We start from the raw sequence: 18,503 nt of genomic DNA on the forward strand, positions 1-18,503 counted from the left end.
CAGACACACAAGGGTAAAACAGTATACCCCCCTCTCCGTCAGAGCGGGGGTATAAAAAGGGGCATAACTCTTATCAATTCAGTGAAACGAGAGAAGTAAATCAAACTCCATGAAATTTCAGTTTTAGATGTAGTTGAACATTTTTATACAAATTAAGCAACTGAAAGTTTATTACAGATAATGCAATCTATTTTAGAATGCATGTTGCATTATTGAAGAAAGGTAGAACTTTATATTTCACATGTGCATTACCTGTGAGGGGACATGTGATGAATTTCACAATTTTGGTAGAGGGCTCAATGCTTATTACAGTCATGCCAACAGTTTGACAAATCCAAGTTGAGAAGTGCCAAAATTCCCAGAAAAAAAAAGGAATCAGAATTTCCTGGCAATATGCACAAACTACACACTGTGTCCTAAATATCTGCAAAGTTTGACGAATTTTTGTGCAGCAGTTTAAGAGGAGTTGCGACGACAAACTGTTCATCTCTATATTCAAGATATGGCCAAAAATCTAAGTTGAAAAGTGCAGAAATTCCCAGAAAAATATTGGAATCAGAATTTCCTGGAAATATGCACAACTACACACTGTGTCCTAAATATCTGCAAAGTTTGACAAAATTTAAGAGGAGTTAAGCTGACAAAAAAATAGGACTGACGTAAACTTACTGACGGACGGGTCAAAAACATTATACCCCCTGCAACTAGTTGCATGGGGTATAATTAGAAAATGCATAGCTGCTTCTTTTATCCATGTTTCTGAAAAACACATTTGAGATTTCATTATTTTCCCCATATAATAATATTATCTATATTGATGAACTTTTAAGAAATACTATGGGTAAATACACATTACTTATAGATTTCAGAGACATGTATGTGAGCATTTTCAATTACTCAACTCTTGATTTTCAGCACCTGAGGATGAGACTACCTTAAACTTAATGGAGATCTTATGACATAGATTAATTGGAATGTCCAGTGGAAAGAAACATAATGAGATACTGTAGATTGGCAAATAATCATAATGGTTTTAATTTCACTGTGTTCGCGATTCATCATTTTTCCGCGAAATTAAACCTATCGTGAATGCTATCATTAATTCTTAAAAACATTTAAATGCTTATAAGAAATTTGAATTAATTTCTTGCAGCATGAAATTAAAACATCCCAATTGGTACTTTTTGAGAAATCGTGAAATTTTAACACCATGGAATTAAAACGACTTACAGTTGCAACAAAACTCAATCTTTCTTTGAAAAGTTCAAATTACAATTTATTTTTCTTGAGAGGGAGATGTAAATCAAATAGCACTCTCATTCTCCCTCCCTCCAATAAAAACTGGTTACATTACTATTATCTTCTTCTTACTTACTGGAAAGTCTATGACGTAGTCGCTGAACCACCGGGGAAGCTGCCTAATTCTTGTAGATCGTCTTGGCTCCATTCTATAAAAATAATAAAAATTTTCTTAACAACAGTTATTTTTGTGAATTTCAGAATATATACTGCAACATCAAATTTCCAGCGTTAATGATAAAATTTTACTTGACTCCAAACTTTAAGTGAAAGGATGTACAAAAATAGCTATTCTATGAAAATGAGCTTTTCAACTGGTAAGCAATCAATCTAATAATTTTGTGTTACCTACAGAGCAGACTGAGGCTTAGGGATCACTTTACCCTCTGTCTGTCTGTCTGTCTGTCTTACCTTATACTCTTAAGAACTTGAGAAGGAATCATTATGGATTAGATATTTTGGTCATTAATTGCCTTGCACTATATGGCTTTGTAAAATACCGTGGTTACCTACCTTGGACCTTTCAATTTGATTTTTGACCCAAATACTGTATAATGGGTATTTTTTACGTGCTGCTAATTTTTATGTGTTTTATAAATCCATAAAATTTAAATGTGTAAAATTTCACAAAAGAAAAAAGGCCTCGCGTAAATTTTCAACATCTTTTTTATGAGACTAATGCTAATTGCCATTCAGCTCTGTCGCTGTAGGCTATAGAATTAGTACTGTTGGTATTTTTGAGCATTTTTAAGTTTATCATCGATTGGGATCATACGGGTAAAGCTTAATCAACTTGCATAAGTTATACAAACATTGTCAAATGTCAATTACCTGGTTACTCTATTTTTAAAATTTTCTGAGATGCATAATTTCTGATAATGACTTAATTATTACAGGTCTTCAAATTATACCTGTTTTTTAAGCCTTTGACCCTTTCTTCTGTTTTATATGCTTCGAATAAAAACTTCGACTTTTTCATACTGTCAATTAAATCATGATGGTTTGAGTTGTCTCTCTTTGTTTCCAGTAAAATCAAGACGAGCAAGTGGTGCACAACAATGATACCTAGCAATGTGTATTTTTAAAAAAAAAAGGAATAAAGGAGGGGCACACGGTATATAAAGGTAAATGAACAAACATTTTATAATTTATTGAATCTTTAAAATGGGAACAATTTCTTTTTTTTTAACATCGAGTTGTCCAGACACATTTATTTGTATATAAACGCATTCAAATTGATCTGGAATTTTACCTCCAATGATTTAAATTTTTACGGACATGCTCAATTCGTAAAAATTAAACACGTAAAAATATAAATCACCCTGTTTCAGTCAAAATTCGTAAAAATTTACAGCAGTAAAAATAACCCGTTGCACGGTAGTTAATGATGCCAATATGCAGTATATTTTTGGGACATTTGAGAATTAAGTCAGCAATTTAACATGTGCAACGTTTGTAATGAGACATTAAACAAGAGGCCCAAGGGCCTTAATGGTCACCTGAGTACAATACAACAATTCAGAGGATCCATAAACTGATAAATGAAGCTTTGTTGCCCAAAAGCAAGAAAAATAGTACGATTAGCATCAACAAAATAATTGGTCTAGTATCTATCCCCCCCCCCCCCCATTTATCACTATTCCCATGCAGACTATTAACAAAATGTCTATTATTTAACCTCATATTATTACTTCTCACAATGGCCTCTCTTGGCCTTTGAAGAACATTTAAAAAGATAAGTTATTTTTGTCTCATTTTTATTCATCTATTATTTCAAAGTCATTAAAACTACGAAAGTACTTTTTTTATTATACAATAAATTTTCTTGCATGATTCTCTTATTCTATTAAGCTTTCAAATACATTATTTACATTGATTAATTATCAAAGGTGAATGGCAAAAGGGAATAACTTTACTCAGCAGAATACAAGTTAATAGAGTTCTGGCCAGGACCAGAACACTTGACTAAATGGTCCAGGTGTTCAAAATTCTGGTAAAAATACCCTTGCATATTAAAACTTTTACTCTGTTTGCCTTGAACATCCCCAGAAGCATAGAAGATTTTCAAAGAAATGCATTTTCACCAAATTATTAAACAAATAAAGCCCCATCCTTACACCAGAACATCTGACCCATTGGCCACGAACTCACAATTCTGGAAGAAGCACCCTTTCTCATCATAACTATACACTTGTTTCTTTACTTTATAACCAGTAGTAAAAAAAATATTTTGAAAGAAATTATGCATTTTCACTATATAATCAATAGAGCTCTCCCCCCCCCCTCCCCCCTCACCAGAACCCCTGACCCAGGGGCCATGAATTTCACAATTTTGGAAGAGGCATTCTTCCTTATCATAACCATGCACGTCCTTTGTTTGAAAAATACCCAGGAGCAGAGAAGATGATTTTGAAAGAATTCATGCCTTTTCCCTATATAATCGATAGAGCCCCGCCCTAACACCAGAACCCCTGACCCTGGGGCCATGAATTTCACAATTTTGGAAGAGGCACTCTTGCTCTTCATAACTATGTACTTAGTTAGTTTATTTAATACCAAGGAGCAGAGAAGAAGATTTTCAAAGAAATAATGCACTTTCACTCTATGATCCATACAGCCCCACCCTAGCACCAGAACCCCTGACCCTGGGGCCATGAATTTCACAATTTTGGTAGAGGGCTCAATGCTTATTACAATCATGCAACAGTTTGACTGCTTCATGTCCAGGAGTAAAGAAGAAGATTTTTAAAGATTGCATTATTTTTGGTGGTTTTAGCCCCACCCCTCAGGCCCCAGGGGGGCAGGGACCATGAAATTCACAATTTTTGTTTCCCTTCACCCATAGATGTTATATGCCAAATTTAGTTGAAATTGGTTAAGCAGTTTCAGAGAAGAAGCTAAAAATGTTCAAATGTTAACACACGACACACGCCGACAGACAAGAACGGATAGCAATAGGTCACCTGAGTGACTCAGGTGACCTAAAAACTCTATCATTATAGCAGACCATGACCTTTGAACTAATTTAGAAAAATATCCTGAATGATTAATTTATCTTAAGTCTTCTGAATCTACTTCAGACTATTCACTTGATTTCTATCATTATGCACACTCTTTTATATCCACAATGTTTAACTTTAATGAATTTTTTACTAAAAATTAAGTTTAATTAATTGATTTGTATAAATCCTGCTAATAAATTCATTTTTTTTTCTTTAACAAACAATACCTGTACATTTATTCACTCATGTAAACCAAAAAACAAGAGGCCAATGGGCCACAATGCTCACCTGAGTCAATATGACCCTGCTGTTCTTCGTCAGCAGATTTCTTCTCCTATATATATATTCATATTTAAAGCTTTCACTCATTGCCTGTTCAAGGCATACTCTACCCCCAGGTGCCATATTTTGAATGAAATTGAATCTAAACTTTCTGAGGATGCTTCTATATTCATACAACTAATCATGACTTTGCTGTTGAAAACGAAATTTTAAAGGTGTCTGCCATCCTACCGGGGGGGGGGGGGGGGGGGGGGGGGAGGGGGGGTCATGATTTGAACAAACTTGAATCTATACTACCTGAGGATTCTTCCATATCAATATGACTAATCATGGCTTTGTTGTTCTTGAGAATAAGATTTTTAAAGATATTTCCTATATATGTTCTTTTGTAAAACTTTGATCCCCCATTATGGCCCCACCCTACTACTGGAGGATTCCTTGAACAAACTTGAGTCTACAATACTTGGGGATGCTTTCATATCAATATGACTAATCGTGGCTTTCCTGTTCTTGAAAAGATTTTTTTAAAGATTTTTCCTACATATTCCTATGTAAAACTTTGATCCCCCATTGTGGCCCCACCCTACCCCCAGGGGTCATGATTTGAACAAAATTGAATCTACACTACCTGATGATGATTCCATTATCAATATGACTAATTGTGGCTTTGCTGTTCATGAGAAGGAGATTTTTAAAGATTTTTCCCTATATATTCCTATGTAAAACTTTGATCGCACATTGTGGCCCCACCCTACCCTAGGGGGTCATGATTTGAACAAACTTGAATCTACACTATGTAATGAAGGTTTCACAGAGGTTTCAACTTTTTCAGCCCAGTGGTTCTTGAGAAGAAGATTTTTTTCACCAATTCTTAATCATCTCCCCTTCAAAGAGGGCCTGACCCTTCATTTGAACAAACTTGAATCCCCTTTACCCCCCCCCCCCCCAATTTTTTTTGTTCTAATTTTTTTTTAGCTCACCTGAGCTCAGGTGAGCTTAAAAAATTAAAATATAAAACAAAAAAATCATTTGTAATTGCACTGTTCTCAATCTGCTCATTTCAAATAAACTTGCTTTTCTGATGAATATAAATCCTGTATTTGGCCAAAAAAAAAAAATGCTGAATTTGGCAGATTCAAGGATATTGTAAAAAGTCTTCAATTTTTATTTCATGTAATACCTTTAAACCATAAAAATATTAAAAATCTTTAACAGTAAATTATTACTTATAGAAACTTGATCAAGTTGACAAACTGATTCATATCCCCACTGACAAACTCAATTAACTAAACACACATTCTGAACCATAAGTTAAAGTAATCTTCATTTTGTGTCAACTCACTGAGCTTTTAATATTCCTCTCTTGGACCTAATAGCAATATGAAGCATTAAGCTTTCTGTCTGTGACTTGACTTTGTCTAAAAATGACCTTGGGTCAAAATCATGGCACATCTTGAGGTCTGCATACATCACCTCCTTTACATTAATATTACGTCGCCCGCGTGGCGCAGTGGTTAGAGCGTCTACTCTAGAGTCGTGAAGTAAGGAGTTGATCCTTGCGTCACGGGTTCGAATCCCACTGTGGGACGTGGAGACCGTTCCTTCGGATGAGACCGTCACTATAAACCGCGGTCCCGTGTCGCAGTAGGTGCTGGCACGAAAAAGATCCCTCACTGCTCAGGTTAGCTGGGTCAGCTCACGTGATCAATATTGGTCAATAGAGCGTGAATATTAAGAGAGAGACAGAGAGAAGGAGGGCATTCCCTGATCTAAAAAAAATTTACTTACATTTATTACAAACTTGGAAAAATAGGAAGGGTGTGTATCTAAATTATATTGTTTGCAGGTTTGAAATTGATGAGGGATGGGGTGTATTGTATTAGGGACACACCTCACACTTCACCCATAGTAAATAATTATTATACTATGGGTCAAAAAGAGCAAGAGCCACTTAAGGCCTTTTTTGGCCCTGAGAATTTCTGAAAAATCGAAACTGCTCAGTTTTGGTTAAAAATGCAGTATTTATAGCTTGGACACCTGGTGACCGTGTATCTATTGAACATGACGTAATTTTCTCTCTAGTTAATGCATTACGACGTCATAAAATGCGTCATTTTTCCCATATCCTGTAAATTCCCTTAAAATGGCCAAAAGTTGGGGTATTTTTTCAATATTTCATATAGAGCACAACCTCTGATCCAAAATATGCATTTACATAATGAAAGATCTGTTTCTGAAGATCACAAAACATGTTTTAATTTTTGGATCGTGGGTTGTGCTCATATTTTAATTCTTTGTTGAAGGTAGTCAAATACGTATGTTTTCTGCAAAATTCAAGAACATTTCATTTTCTTAAAGCCTGTTTTGCAATACCTGGATTCTCAAAAAGAAATTTTGTTATAGGAAATGAAAGCACTAAGTCTCTACTTTATTTTGATATATGAAATGGGACAGAGGATGATAGTCAATTAACTGATATAAAGACAGGGCCATTTTATGCATAAAGTGAACCTAGCTCTTTATTACAGAAACAAGTGCCTGTGTTGAGGGGACACCACCAAAAATTTCCTGACAAGCAAAAAAAAAAAAAAAAAAAGGGGGGGGGGCATCAGACGTTTTAATTGAGGGGCACAAGCATATAGTATCTAAGTTTACTATAGTAATCTATATATCGGCAAAATTATTGGGGGCACGCCCCCCCGTGCCCCCCCCCCCCGGTTCCTACGGCCATGTTTATTTATGGAGCTCAAAATTTAATTGAAGAACAAAGACATCTTTTTTTATCATATGTTTGGGTATACCTGTAAACTACAAAAAGAAAAAAAAGAGACAAAAAGACAACGAAAATAAACGAAAACCAAGAGAGAGAGAGAGAGAAAAAAGAAACCTCGGTTAAGGAAAGACGTGTGCAAAATTTTTAGATGGTATATTTAATTTATCAGAATATTAATTCCATATGGGTCCTTTGAAAGCACTACTAGTAATTATATGCATCCGAAGGAAAGCATAGGAGTGTAGGGGAGGGGGGGGTAACTTCGTTGATCAGTGTAAAAATTTACTACTGACATTGATAATTTAAGCCCTTTATGCTATCTGGGTAACGGGAACCATTTTAGTTGGTTCTAGTGCACTATGACAACAACTTTTTCCCAAGTTTTATAAAATAAATAATGAACTGTAGGAACGCAATGTACATGTAACAGCAATACTTACTTGGTAGTAAAAAAATCCTGTGAAAAAAATGAATATACTGACATAATCTTTGAAACAAAATAACATCATTCACCTATTCAAAATAATTGCTGCAATAATTTGTTTAATGTAATATGAAAAATGCACAAGACCCACAAAAATGATAGAATCTACCTAATTTATTAAAATAACTTTTTTACTCTGAGTAGGGGGTATATCCCTAGCACCGCTCCCTTTTTCAGAAACTTTGCAACGAACTGAGCAGGACTGTAAGAGCATTCATTGTAAATGGCAGCTAGCCTACGCCCGTGGAATATTGTCGAAGCAATGCATTTTTGACAAAAATTTGGATCCGCCAACTTTTCCTTTCCCGCTAAAATTGACATTCGATATCCTAACTTCCGGTTTACAGCAGCAACAAAAACATCATCGTTGTCAAAGTTCAATTCTATGTACTGATATCGACTTTCTAGGGAGAACAATTTTATGGTTTGTATTATACATAGTTAATGTTGTTATTTGTTAGCATTGTATTGTATCATGTCTATAACCAATCATCATAACTTCGCAGCATTTCTTATTTTCTATAGAACGTGTGTGTGTGTTGATGAAACCCATATCAGTTGCTTAAATAAATGAAATGTTCAAGTCAGCTAGAGCGAACCCAGCGTTCACTTTCTGGGTTCGCTTTACGCACTCATGCGCGAAGCGGACCCCGCTTTAATCTTGCCGCCAGTAAGCTCCACCCCTTGTTTATTCCAAATACAGCAGTGAAATCGATCATTGTTGTTTTTGTGGCGATCGATACATGTGCATGTGCTGTGACTGCAATGTTATTGTTGACAACATACACAAACGATCACGTTTTACACAAAATACTTAAAAATATTTAGGAGTGGATATTTAAAAAAAAACAAACAAAAAAAACAAAAAACTTATTTATAGATATTTTAGATTAAAAATATTTACTGCTGCAATTAATCGACTTTGGAAAACTGAAAAAAAAAATTATAGAAAAAAATATTTTTGAAACTACATGTAAATAAGATTTAATAGGTATTTTAAATTACAAATAATTATTAATGTAATTCTCCGACTTAGAATTTTTTTTTATCTTTTTGATACGTAAAAATGTAATTTATGATCGAATGCAGCATGTTCTATCAAATGATATAGGTTGACTGTGAGCTTTGATTCTATTGGATTTTATAATATGCAGTATGGGGGTAAAAATTTTTTAAAAGTGGCCTAAATAATGAATGAATACTTATATTCATCTTTCCATTTGTGAATTCAAAAATCAGCATTTTTCTTTTAAATTCATTCATCTGCAGAAATTAAAATAATAAGTATCAGGGATAAAAAGTAACCCCGACAATCATGTCGTGTACATTTGTCGACTAATTATTTATGTAAGTATTGGGAATTATTTTTTTTTTTTTTAATTTACATTTCTGATGTATTGATATAAAAATATCATGACCACATTAAGCAGTTAACGGGACCCATCATCAGAGAAAAAAAAATCGTTAAACATCTTAAATACGCTTAATCATTTAAAGTTACGCTATTTAAAAGAATACAATACGACTTATTATATTGCTTATTTACTACCGATAATTAGTTCGTTCAATAATGTACATGTAAATCGCGCGTTGTTTTTTTTCTTTTTATTTCAATTAATAATAATAATAAAAAAAACAAGGTAAATCAAGCTTTACATTATTTTTTTGTAAAAGATAAATCAAAATAATACCATAGTAGTTTACGATTGGACATACTGTACATGTACATTTATGCTGTTCTTTATTTATTTATTTATTTTTTTTTTTTTTTTTTTTTTTTTACTTTTTTCAATTAAAAAGATCAATAATTTTGATGTTGATCTGGATTTAAACGAAAATGTAAATTAGAATTATAAAAATAAGATAATTGAATGAAAACACGTACATATACATAATCTTTTACAGTATCTTGAGATGATGAAATGTTATAATTTGTCAAAATACTTTTTTTTTCTTTTTTTTTTAGTAACAATTGTGATAACCATTTTTTGTTCTACACATTAAAGAACTTTTTGTCTGATAGATTTACGCAATATAAATAAATGGATTTTAAAAATAAAAAATAAAGAAAATCAATGTGTAAATATAATATGCTACCTAGATATTAATTTATAAATATAAATATTTTTTTAATCATGTTAATAATAATTTCACACTGTACATAAACACGCTTTGCTTGTAGAATGTTTTATTTACATCGAATGACAAACTGGCATGCTGATCGGTCGACGCGCTGATTGGTTAACACGTCTTATCGCTAATCCTGATTGACAGATCAGTTACGCAACACCGAACGCGCGTTCGCTTGCTGGGTTCGCTACTGAATTTGGGGTTCGCTTTCGGCGTTCGCTCTGGGTCCGCTGCGGGTTCGCTCGGGGTGCGCTTCGGGTTCGCTCGGGGTCCGCTATAGCGAACCCCAAGCGAACCCGAAGCGAACCCAGGCAGCGAACCCGGGGTGCGCTTTGGGTTCGCTTTCTGTTAGGTTGTGTCTGGACGGTACTGTAATACAGGGGTCCAGGGTTCCATTCTCAGTCCAGTGATATATGTTCTCCTTTCCTACTACAAAGTACTAGAAAATTCTATTTTTTGTACAATATGCATATGACAATACAAAAAGTAAGATCTTTCTCTCTCCCCTATTCTTTCTTTGTTGATGATACTTTTATTGATTTGTAAATGTTTTTAAAAAAAAATTTCGCTGCATTTTAGTTTTCAGAGCACTGTTTTCCAGGATTTCTTACTGTATATACAATATGTTAAAAGGAACATATTAAACTAATTTGAACAAAAATGCCCCATTGTACTCATTCAAAAACAAAAAAGAAATCAGTTACATGGTGTTTGGTGCAATGATTAATGAATTGGCTGACAGAGTGCGTTTTGAGTCTGGTGAAATAGCAACTTCTATTGATTTTATGTATGTTATTCATATTGTTTGTTGTATTCATGACTATATGCCAATGTATGATGGTGTTTCAAATAAATGAATTGAATTCAGACCCTGAAACAAGTAAAATGACATTTTACATACTAGTATACTCATTACCCTAATCACTCTAAGAGCTCAGAAAATCTCTACCTTAGTCTTAGATTTACGTTAATACCCTAATCATTTTTGAAATTTGTACCTGCAATTTGGCAATTAATCAGTGTAGATCATGCAAAACTTTCGCAGTAGTTACTTCTGTTTAAAATATTTCAAATGAAACAACACAATGAATAATGTAAGCCTGTAAAACGCATAAACTAAGTGCAAATTAATCGAAGTGCAAATTAATCGAAGTGCATTTGCCTGTCACCATCTTTGACTAGGGTAATGCACTTTACCGTTTCTACACAGTGTGACATGAAGTTGGCCACATATTATATATATTGTCAAATTCTATAAAACGTCCAAAGATTTGATCACGTATCAACTTCATGTCATATCCCAATGAAACTCTAAATAATGATCTCTTTTATTATGTTTATATTTTTATTCATGTTACAAAGGGAAAAAAATGCACTAGAAAAGATTTTGTTATGGAAATGTACGACATCGTATGACAACACAGTCTATATAGAGCCTCCAAATGTCTTATGCACTTTGCTTTCTATACACAAAAAAGCCTTATCACGTGACCAACTTAATGTCATCGAAAGTTGAATGTCAATTTAATTAGTATTGTCATAAAAGGAAAGGCACTGGCAAAAGTAATTATATAATTATATACATGATTGTGATTAAATATCATGACTGTTGAGTGTTCCCGTTTACAAGATAAACAAGTACTTGGAATACGCCATAAGTAAAATGCACAGGCTATTGTAAAATAACTGATAAAGATTTTGGAACAAAAAAAGTACTTCCTTAGTTTTTCAAATAAGATAATCCTATATATTATTTTTCAGTATAAGGTGACATGGCAGCAACAAGAAGCATAGAAAGCTACGTTGAGGATGTCTGTAAATACATTGACAAGTGGGACTACAAGAACATGAACAAAGTCTACGAGACATTGCAGAAAATGAAATCCAGCTTCAAAACTAAACACTTCCTAAACTATTGGAAGGTCCTGCAGTGTATTGGAGAGGTGGCCGCAGACAGACTTATCTATATGGTAGTAAAGAGTCCAAAAGCGTCCTGTCAGAAACATACCATCTCGCACCTTCTTCACGTCATGGAGTTATTCAGCGAGTGTTTAACGACGGTGGCCCTCATCAAGAGAGTTAACTCTTACAAGGATGACATTTTGCCTGTTGTTTTCTTAGCCCTGGAGCAGAGAGAATATCCAGAACTTGTTAGGAAAGGCTTCATTGTGTTGTACAGAATGATTATTGTAGGAAAAGCATCACTGGTTGTGCCGTACATGAAGCATGGAATTGTCAGACACATGTACCAACAAATTAAATGTCGTCAAGGAGCATTTGGAATTTATTGTCTTGAAGCAGTTTCTTATTGTGCCAAAATTTTAGCAGCCTTACTGCAGCTGGGTAATAGTGATTCACGAAGAACCATCTTAAAGTCTAATGTTATTAATGAACTGGATGTGTACGCGGTTAAGCTTCAGAAATCAAAGGTAGAATGGGACGGAGCAGAGGATGTATTTGAATACCACGATCGTGTCCGCATGTTGTGCATTGATGACAGTTTAACAAGTTCCCTAAAACCAGAGGACTGGAATCCAAAAGAAAAGCTGATAGAGGAGCTGGAACAGTTTTATGAAGCGTACATTTTCTGTTCGTCACCAGCTTGTCGGAAGCTAGAGACTGATAAAGAGAAGTTTCTGTATTGTGGTAAATGCCGATTATCCAGATATTGTTCACCAGAGTGTCAGAGGGAACATTGGAAGCAGGGTCACAAGGAGATGTGTCTACATGATTATGGACCAGAATTGTAGAGAAACAGTTCTATTGAAGGAGTGGTTTTTTTTTTTTATTCTTCAGCCATGGTATGGGATTGAAAGGCGTAATAGACTGGAAATTTGAAGTGGACAGATGTAGTAAATGGGTTTTGTATAACCACCAAAGACAAAGCAACCTGAAGGGAAAAAAAGATGTTAACTGTTCTTGACCATGAAAAATTCTCAGAAAACATTTGAAACTTGGATTTCCACAGAAAGCAGAATTTGGTTTAATCCAAAGGAGTTTGAATGGTTTTTCTTTTATGCAATTTACAACTTGCGTGATCATGTTAAAACAGGTACTTGACGTTATTTTTTTTATCACAAAAAGAAATGTAATCTCCTACCTATTAATTCAATCACAAGTTATCGAGGGGGGAGGGGCTATATTTTTTGTGATAAGAAAATAATATAATGTCAAGTGCTTACATGTGCATGTAAACAAGTAGTGCTAGTTCAATAGTTTTTTAATGTTAGACCATTTCATTTTATTTTACCATGCTTTGTTGAATTTGTTTTTCTTCTACGTTTCACTCCAGGAAAAGAAACCTAACATCTTAAAAGTACCGGTATGTAAATGATACTGAATGGAATAAGATAATTTACAAGATGAAGTATGAAAAATAAATGTATAATTTTGCCTTCTGTAATGTAATACTGTTATAACATTTATGGAAATTTTTTTTATGTTGCCTTAAACATGAATTCGTCTGTACTAATTGCAAGTACCAACAAATTCTTTTTAAAAATGTTGACTTCAGTGTTCAATAAAACATTCTGTTGAATTGATTTATGCATATTCTTTATTTTGATTAAGAAGAAAATGGGTATACAAATTACAATAAACTGAACAAGGACTTTTCAGTTCCTCATCAAAAGGATGTTCACAATTTCAATGGAATTGACCTATAGGAGAGAACAATTTCCCAGAAAATGTCACATTTTAAAAATTAATGTTCAATAGTTGTTTTCTATCGTATATATATCTAAAAAAAATTTCCAGTTTGTATTATGAACCTATTTATTATTTACAACTTTCAAATTACCTCCAAAGTTGGCCAGAACAGAGTTTTGTCCATTAAAGCACTGATTTTTGCATGAATTTTGGCCTACTAAGAAGTCCTTCAGGGCAGGCCTGCCCCTAAATACAATTATGATATTTTGATAGGCTGTGATGTAAGGAATAATTAGAAAGGAAATTTTTAGGGGCACCCCTGCCCTATGGTTGAAATTGACCAAAAAATTCTACAAAAATAAGGAAACCTTTTTTAAGACAACCTGGGTTCACATTTATATCAGTTATTTTCATAACCAGAATAGCTCGATAGGTATAACAGCTGAATATTAACACCGTGGATACCTTTTTAGCTCACCTGAGCTGAAAGCTCAAGTGAGCTTTTCTGATCACATTTTGTCCGTAGTCCGTCTGTCCGTCTGTCCGTCCGTCCGTCCGTCTGTAAACTTTTCACATTTTCGACTTCTTCTCCAGAACCACTGGGCCATTTTCAACCAAACTTGCCACAAAGCATCCTTGGGTGAAGGGGGTTCAAGTTTGTTCAAATGAAGGGCCATGCCCTCTTCCAAGGGGAGATAATTAAGAATAAGTGAAAATTTGGTGTCTTTTTTTAAAAATCTTCTTCTCAAGAACCATTGGGCCAGAGAAGTTGAAACTTATGGGAAACCTTCATTACATAGTGTAAGTTCAAGTTTGTTCAAATCATGACCCCCAGGGGTCGGGTGGGGCCACAATGGGGGATCAAAGTTTTACATAGGAATATATAGGAAATTTTTTTAAAAATCTTCTTCTCAAGAACAACAAAGCCACAATTAGTCATATTGATACGAAATCATCCTCAGGTAGTGTAGATTTAAGTTTGTTCAAATCAAGACCCCCGGGGGTAGGGTGGGGCCACAATAGGGGATCAAAGTTTTACATAGGAATATATAGGAAAATTCTTTAAAAATCTTCTTCTCAAGAACAACAAAGCCACAATTAGTCATATTGATATGAAATCATCATCAGGTAGTGTAGATTCAAGTTTGTCCAAATCATGATGCCCGGGGGTAGGGTGGGGCCACAATGGGGGATCAAAGTTTTACATAGGAATATATAGGAAAATTCTTTAAAAATCTTCTTCTCAAGAACAACAAAGCCACAATTAGTCATATTGATACGAAATCATCCTCAGGTAGTGTAGATTTAATTTTGTTCAAATCAAGACCCCCGGGGGTAGGGTGGGGCCACAATGCGGGATCAAAGTTTTACATAGGAATATATAGGAAAATTCTTTAAAAATCTTCTTCTCAAGAACAACAAATCCACAATTAGTCATATTGATATGGAATCATCCTCAGGTAGTGTAGATTCAAGTTTGTTCAAATCATGACCCCCGGGGGTAGGGTGGGGCCACAATAGGGGATCAAAGTTTTACATAGGAATATATAGGAAAATTCTTTAAAAATCTTCTTCTCAAGAACAACAAAGCCACAATTAGTCATTTTGATATGGAATCATCCTCAGGTAATGTAGATTCAAGTTTGTTCAAATCATGACCCCCGGGGGTAGGATGGAGCCACAATGGGGGATCAAAGTTTTACATAGGAATACATAGGAAAATTCTTTAAAAATCTTCTTCTCAAGAACAACAAAGCCACAATTAGTCATATTGATATGAAATCATCCTCAGGTAGTGTAGATTTAAGTTTGTTCAAATCATGACCCCTGGGGGTAGGTTGGGGCCACAATGGGGGATCAAAGTTTTACATAGGAATAAATAGGAAAAATCTTTTAAAATCTTTTCAAGAACAGGAAAGCCGTGATTAGTCATTTTGATATTGAAGCATCCCCAAGTATTGTAGATTCAAGTTTGTTCAAGGCATCCTCCAGTAGTAGTGGTGGGGCCATAATCGGGGATCAAAGTTTAACAAAAGAATATATATAAGAAATATCTTAAAAAATCTTCTTCTCAAGAACAACAAAGCCATAATTAGTCATATTGATATGGAAGCATCCTTAGGTAGTGTATATTCAAGTTTATTCAAATCTTGAACCCCCCCTCCCTTCCTACCCCCCCAGGGTAGGATGGCAAACATCTTTAAAATTCCGTTTCAAGAACAGCAAAACCATGATTAGTTATATGAATATAGAAGCATCCTCAGAAAGTTTAGATTCAATTTCATTCAAAACATGGCAACTGGGGATAGGTTATGCCTAGAACAGTTGATCAAAGCTTTACGTATGAATATATAGAAGAAGAAATCTGCTGACAAAGAACAGCAGGGCCATATTGACTCAGGTGAGCGTTGTGGCCCATGGGCCTCTTGTTAGCTCTCCTGAGCCAAAGGCTCAAGTGAGCTTTTCTGATCAAAATTTGTCCGTTGTCTGTCGTCAGCGTTGTTGTCGTAAACTTTTCACATTTTCATCTTCTTCTCCAGAACTACTGGGCCAATTTCAATCAAACTTGGCACAAAGTATCCTTGGGTGAAGGGGATTCAAGTTTGTTCAAATGAAGGGCCACGCCCTCCTCCAAGGGGATATAATTACGAAATAGTAAAAATTAATGGCATTATTGAAAAATCTTCTTCTCAAGAACCAATGGGCAAGGAAAGATGAAACTCATGTGGAATTATTGTCAGGTAGTGCAGATTCAAGTTTGTTCAAATCATGACCCCCGGGGGTAGGGTGGGGCCACAATGGACGATCAAAGTTTTACATTGGAATATATAGGAAAAATCTTCAAAAATCTTCTCAAGAACAGCAAAGCTATGATTTGGTCATACTTATATGGAAGTATCTCCAGGTGGTGTAGATTCAAATTTGTTCAAAATGTGACCCTAGGGGAAGAGTGGGGCCATAATGGACGATCGAAGTTTTACATAGGAATATATAGGAAAAATCTTCAAAAATCTTCTTCTCAAGAACAGCAAAGCTATGATTGGTCATATTTATTTGGAAGCATCCTCAGGTGGTGTAGATTCAAGTTTGTTCAAATCATGACCCCCGGGGTAGGGTGGGGCCAAAATGGATGATCAAAGTTTAACATGGGTGTACATAGGAAAAATCTTCAAAAATCTTCTCAAGAACAGCAATGCAATGATTGGTAATATTTACGTGGAAGCATCCTCAGGTGTTGTGGGTTCAAGTTTGTTCAAATCATGACCCCGGGGGGTAGGGTGGGGCCACAATGGACAATTAAAGTTTTACATAGGAATATATAGGAAAAATCTTCAAAAATCTTCTTCTCAAGAACAGCAAAGCTATGATTTGGTCATACTTATATGGAAGCATCTGCAGGTGGTGTAGATTCAAATTTGTTCAAAATGTGACCCTAGGGGAAGGGTGGGGCCATAATGGATGATCAAAGTTTTACATAGGAATATATAGGAAAAATCTTCAAAAATCTTCTTCTCAAGAACAGCAAAGCTATGATTGGTCATATTTATTTGGAAGCATCCTCAGGTGGTGTAGATTCAAGTTTGTTCAAATCATGACCCCCAGGGTAGGGTGGGGCCAAAATGGACGATCAAAGTTTGACATAGGTGTACATAGGAAAAATCTTCAAAAATCTTCTCAAGAACAGCAAAGCTAAGATTGGTCATATTTATGTGGAAGCATCCTCAGGTGGTGTAGATTCAAGTTTGTTCAAATCATGACCTCCAGGGGTAGGGTGGGGCCACAATGAAAGTTCAAACTTGTAGAGAAAAGTCACAGTTGGTCAAAAAATTATGTAAGCATCCTTAGTTAGTGTAGATTTAATTTTGTTCAAATCATACCCCCCCCCTCCCTTTTAGGGGTAGGTTGGGACCACTTATGCATTTAAGCTTTTCAATACTAAACTGATTTTTGCTTTTTTCCTAGCCACAGTGCTCAGGTGAGTGATGTGGCCCCTGGGCCTCTTGCTTTTTAGAGTTGTGGTAATTTTAAGGTTCGAATTCACCTGGTGCCACACTTTCGTAGTTTTGAATCTCACCTTTTCAAAGACTATTTATAGGGGCTTGTGTATTTCCTTCAATTATCAATCTTTTATGCATATTCGCTTCATATAAAAGACACTTATTAAAAAAGAAAGAAAATCGTAAATTCTATTGTAACTAAAAACAGTCACGTGGAACTATACCTCAGTATAGCACACTTTCATCGAGGACAAGAAGTATTCACTCTGTGTGAACTCCATACAGGTATTCTAGCCTGAAATGAGCTGCGATGGATTCTTATTGTATAGAAGAATTAGAATTTAATCAATTCAGTGTATTACATTGCTTTTATTCCGTCTATACTACTAGTACTTGTCTAGGTTATTGTGCTGGAAAGTATATGATGATAAATGGGGAAAACTTTTTTATGCCGCCCTTTGTAGAAGGGAGGGCATATTGGTTTGCTGCTGTTGGTCGGTCTGTCTGTCTGTCCACCAACAGTTTCCATTCATTTTCTTCGCAGAGGTTGCACATACTGAAATGAAATTTGGTATACAGATTTATCATAAGAATATCTAGGTCAAGTTCTGTTTTGGGTACGATCAAGCAATTTTTGACAGAGTTTATATGCCCCTTGGACTTAAGAAAATTTCAATTTGCAGTTTCTGTTCATTTTCTTTGTAGAAGTTGCACATACTGAAATGAAATTTGGTATACAGATTTATCATAAAAATATCTAGGTCAAATCTGTTTTGGGTATGATCAAGCAATTTTTGACAGAGTTATGCCCCATGGACTTAAAAAAATTCCATTATTATTTTAAGTGTTTCAAAAACATCTCTTTTTTCTGAAGCATACAGTGTAGC

General features: G+C 34.9%; 3 protein-coding genes across 3 annotated transcripts in view; 2 read left to right on the forward strand and 1 right to left on the reverse strand.

Annotated features, from left to right (window-relative positions):
• The window catches only part of LOC133185306 (radixin-like), a 206,109-nt gene that overhangs the window by 134,859 nt on the left and 52,747 nt on the right, over positions 1-18,503 (forward strand). The window lies entirely within an intron of this gene.
• The window catches only part of LOC133185310 (PIH1 domain-containing protein 1-like), a 112,752-nt gene that overhangs the window by 25,911 nt on the left and 68,338 nt on the right, over positions 1-18,503 (reverse strand). The gene's annotated exons all lie outside the window — the stretch shown is intronic.
• Positions 8,180-13,512, forward strand: LOC133185909 (uncharacterized). The gene is made up of 2 exons (XM_061321201.1): positions 8,180-8,264; positions 11,732-13,512. The coding sequence occupies exon 2, from the start codon at positions 11,743-11,745 to the stop codon at positions 12,718-12,720; it is 978 nt and encodes a 325-aa protein (XP_061177185.1). The 5' UTR covers positions 8,180-8,264; positions 11,732-11,742; the 3' UTR covers positions 12,721-13,512.

The sequence above is a fragment of the Saccostrea echinata genome, unplaced genomic scaffold, assembly GCF_033153115.1.
Source record: "Saccostrea echinata isolate AGI-Se365-2 ecotype Australia unplaced genomic scaffold, CSIRO_AGI_Sech_v1 ptg000012l, whole genome shotgun sequence".
Classification (NCBI taxonomy): Eukaryota; Metazoa; Mollusca; class Bivalvia; order Ostreida; family Ostreidae; genus Saccostrea; species Saccostrea echinata.

Excerpts from the sequence above, each read along its gene's own strand:
- LOC133185909 (XM_061321201.1), top strand. The coding sequence starts at position 11,743 with ATGGCAGCAACAAGAAGCATAGAAAGCTACGTTGAGGATGTCTGTAAA.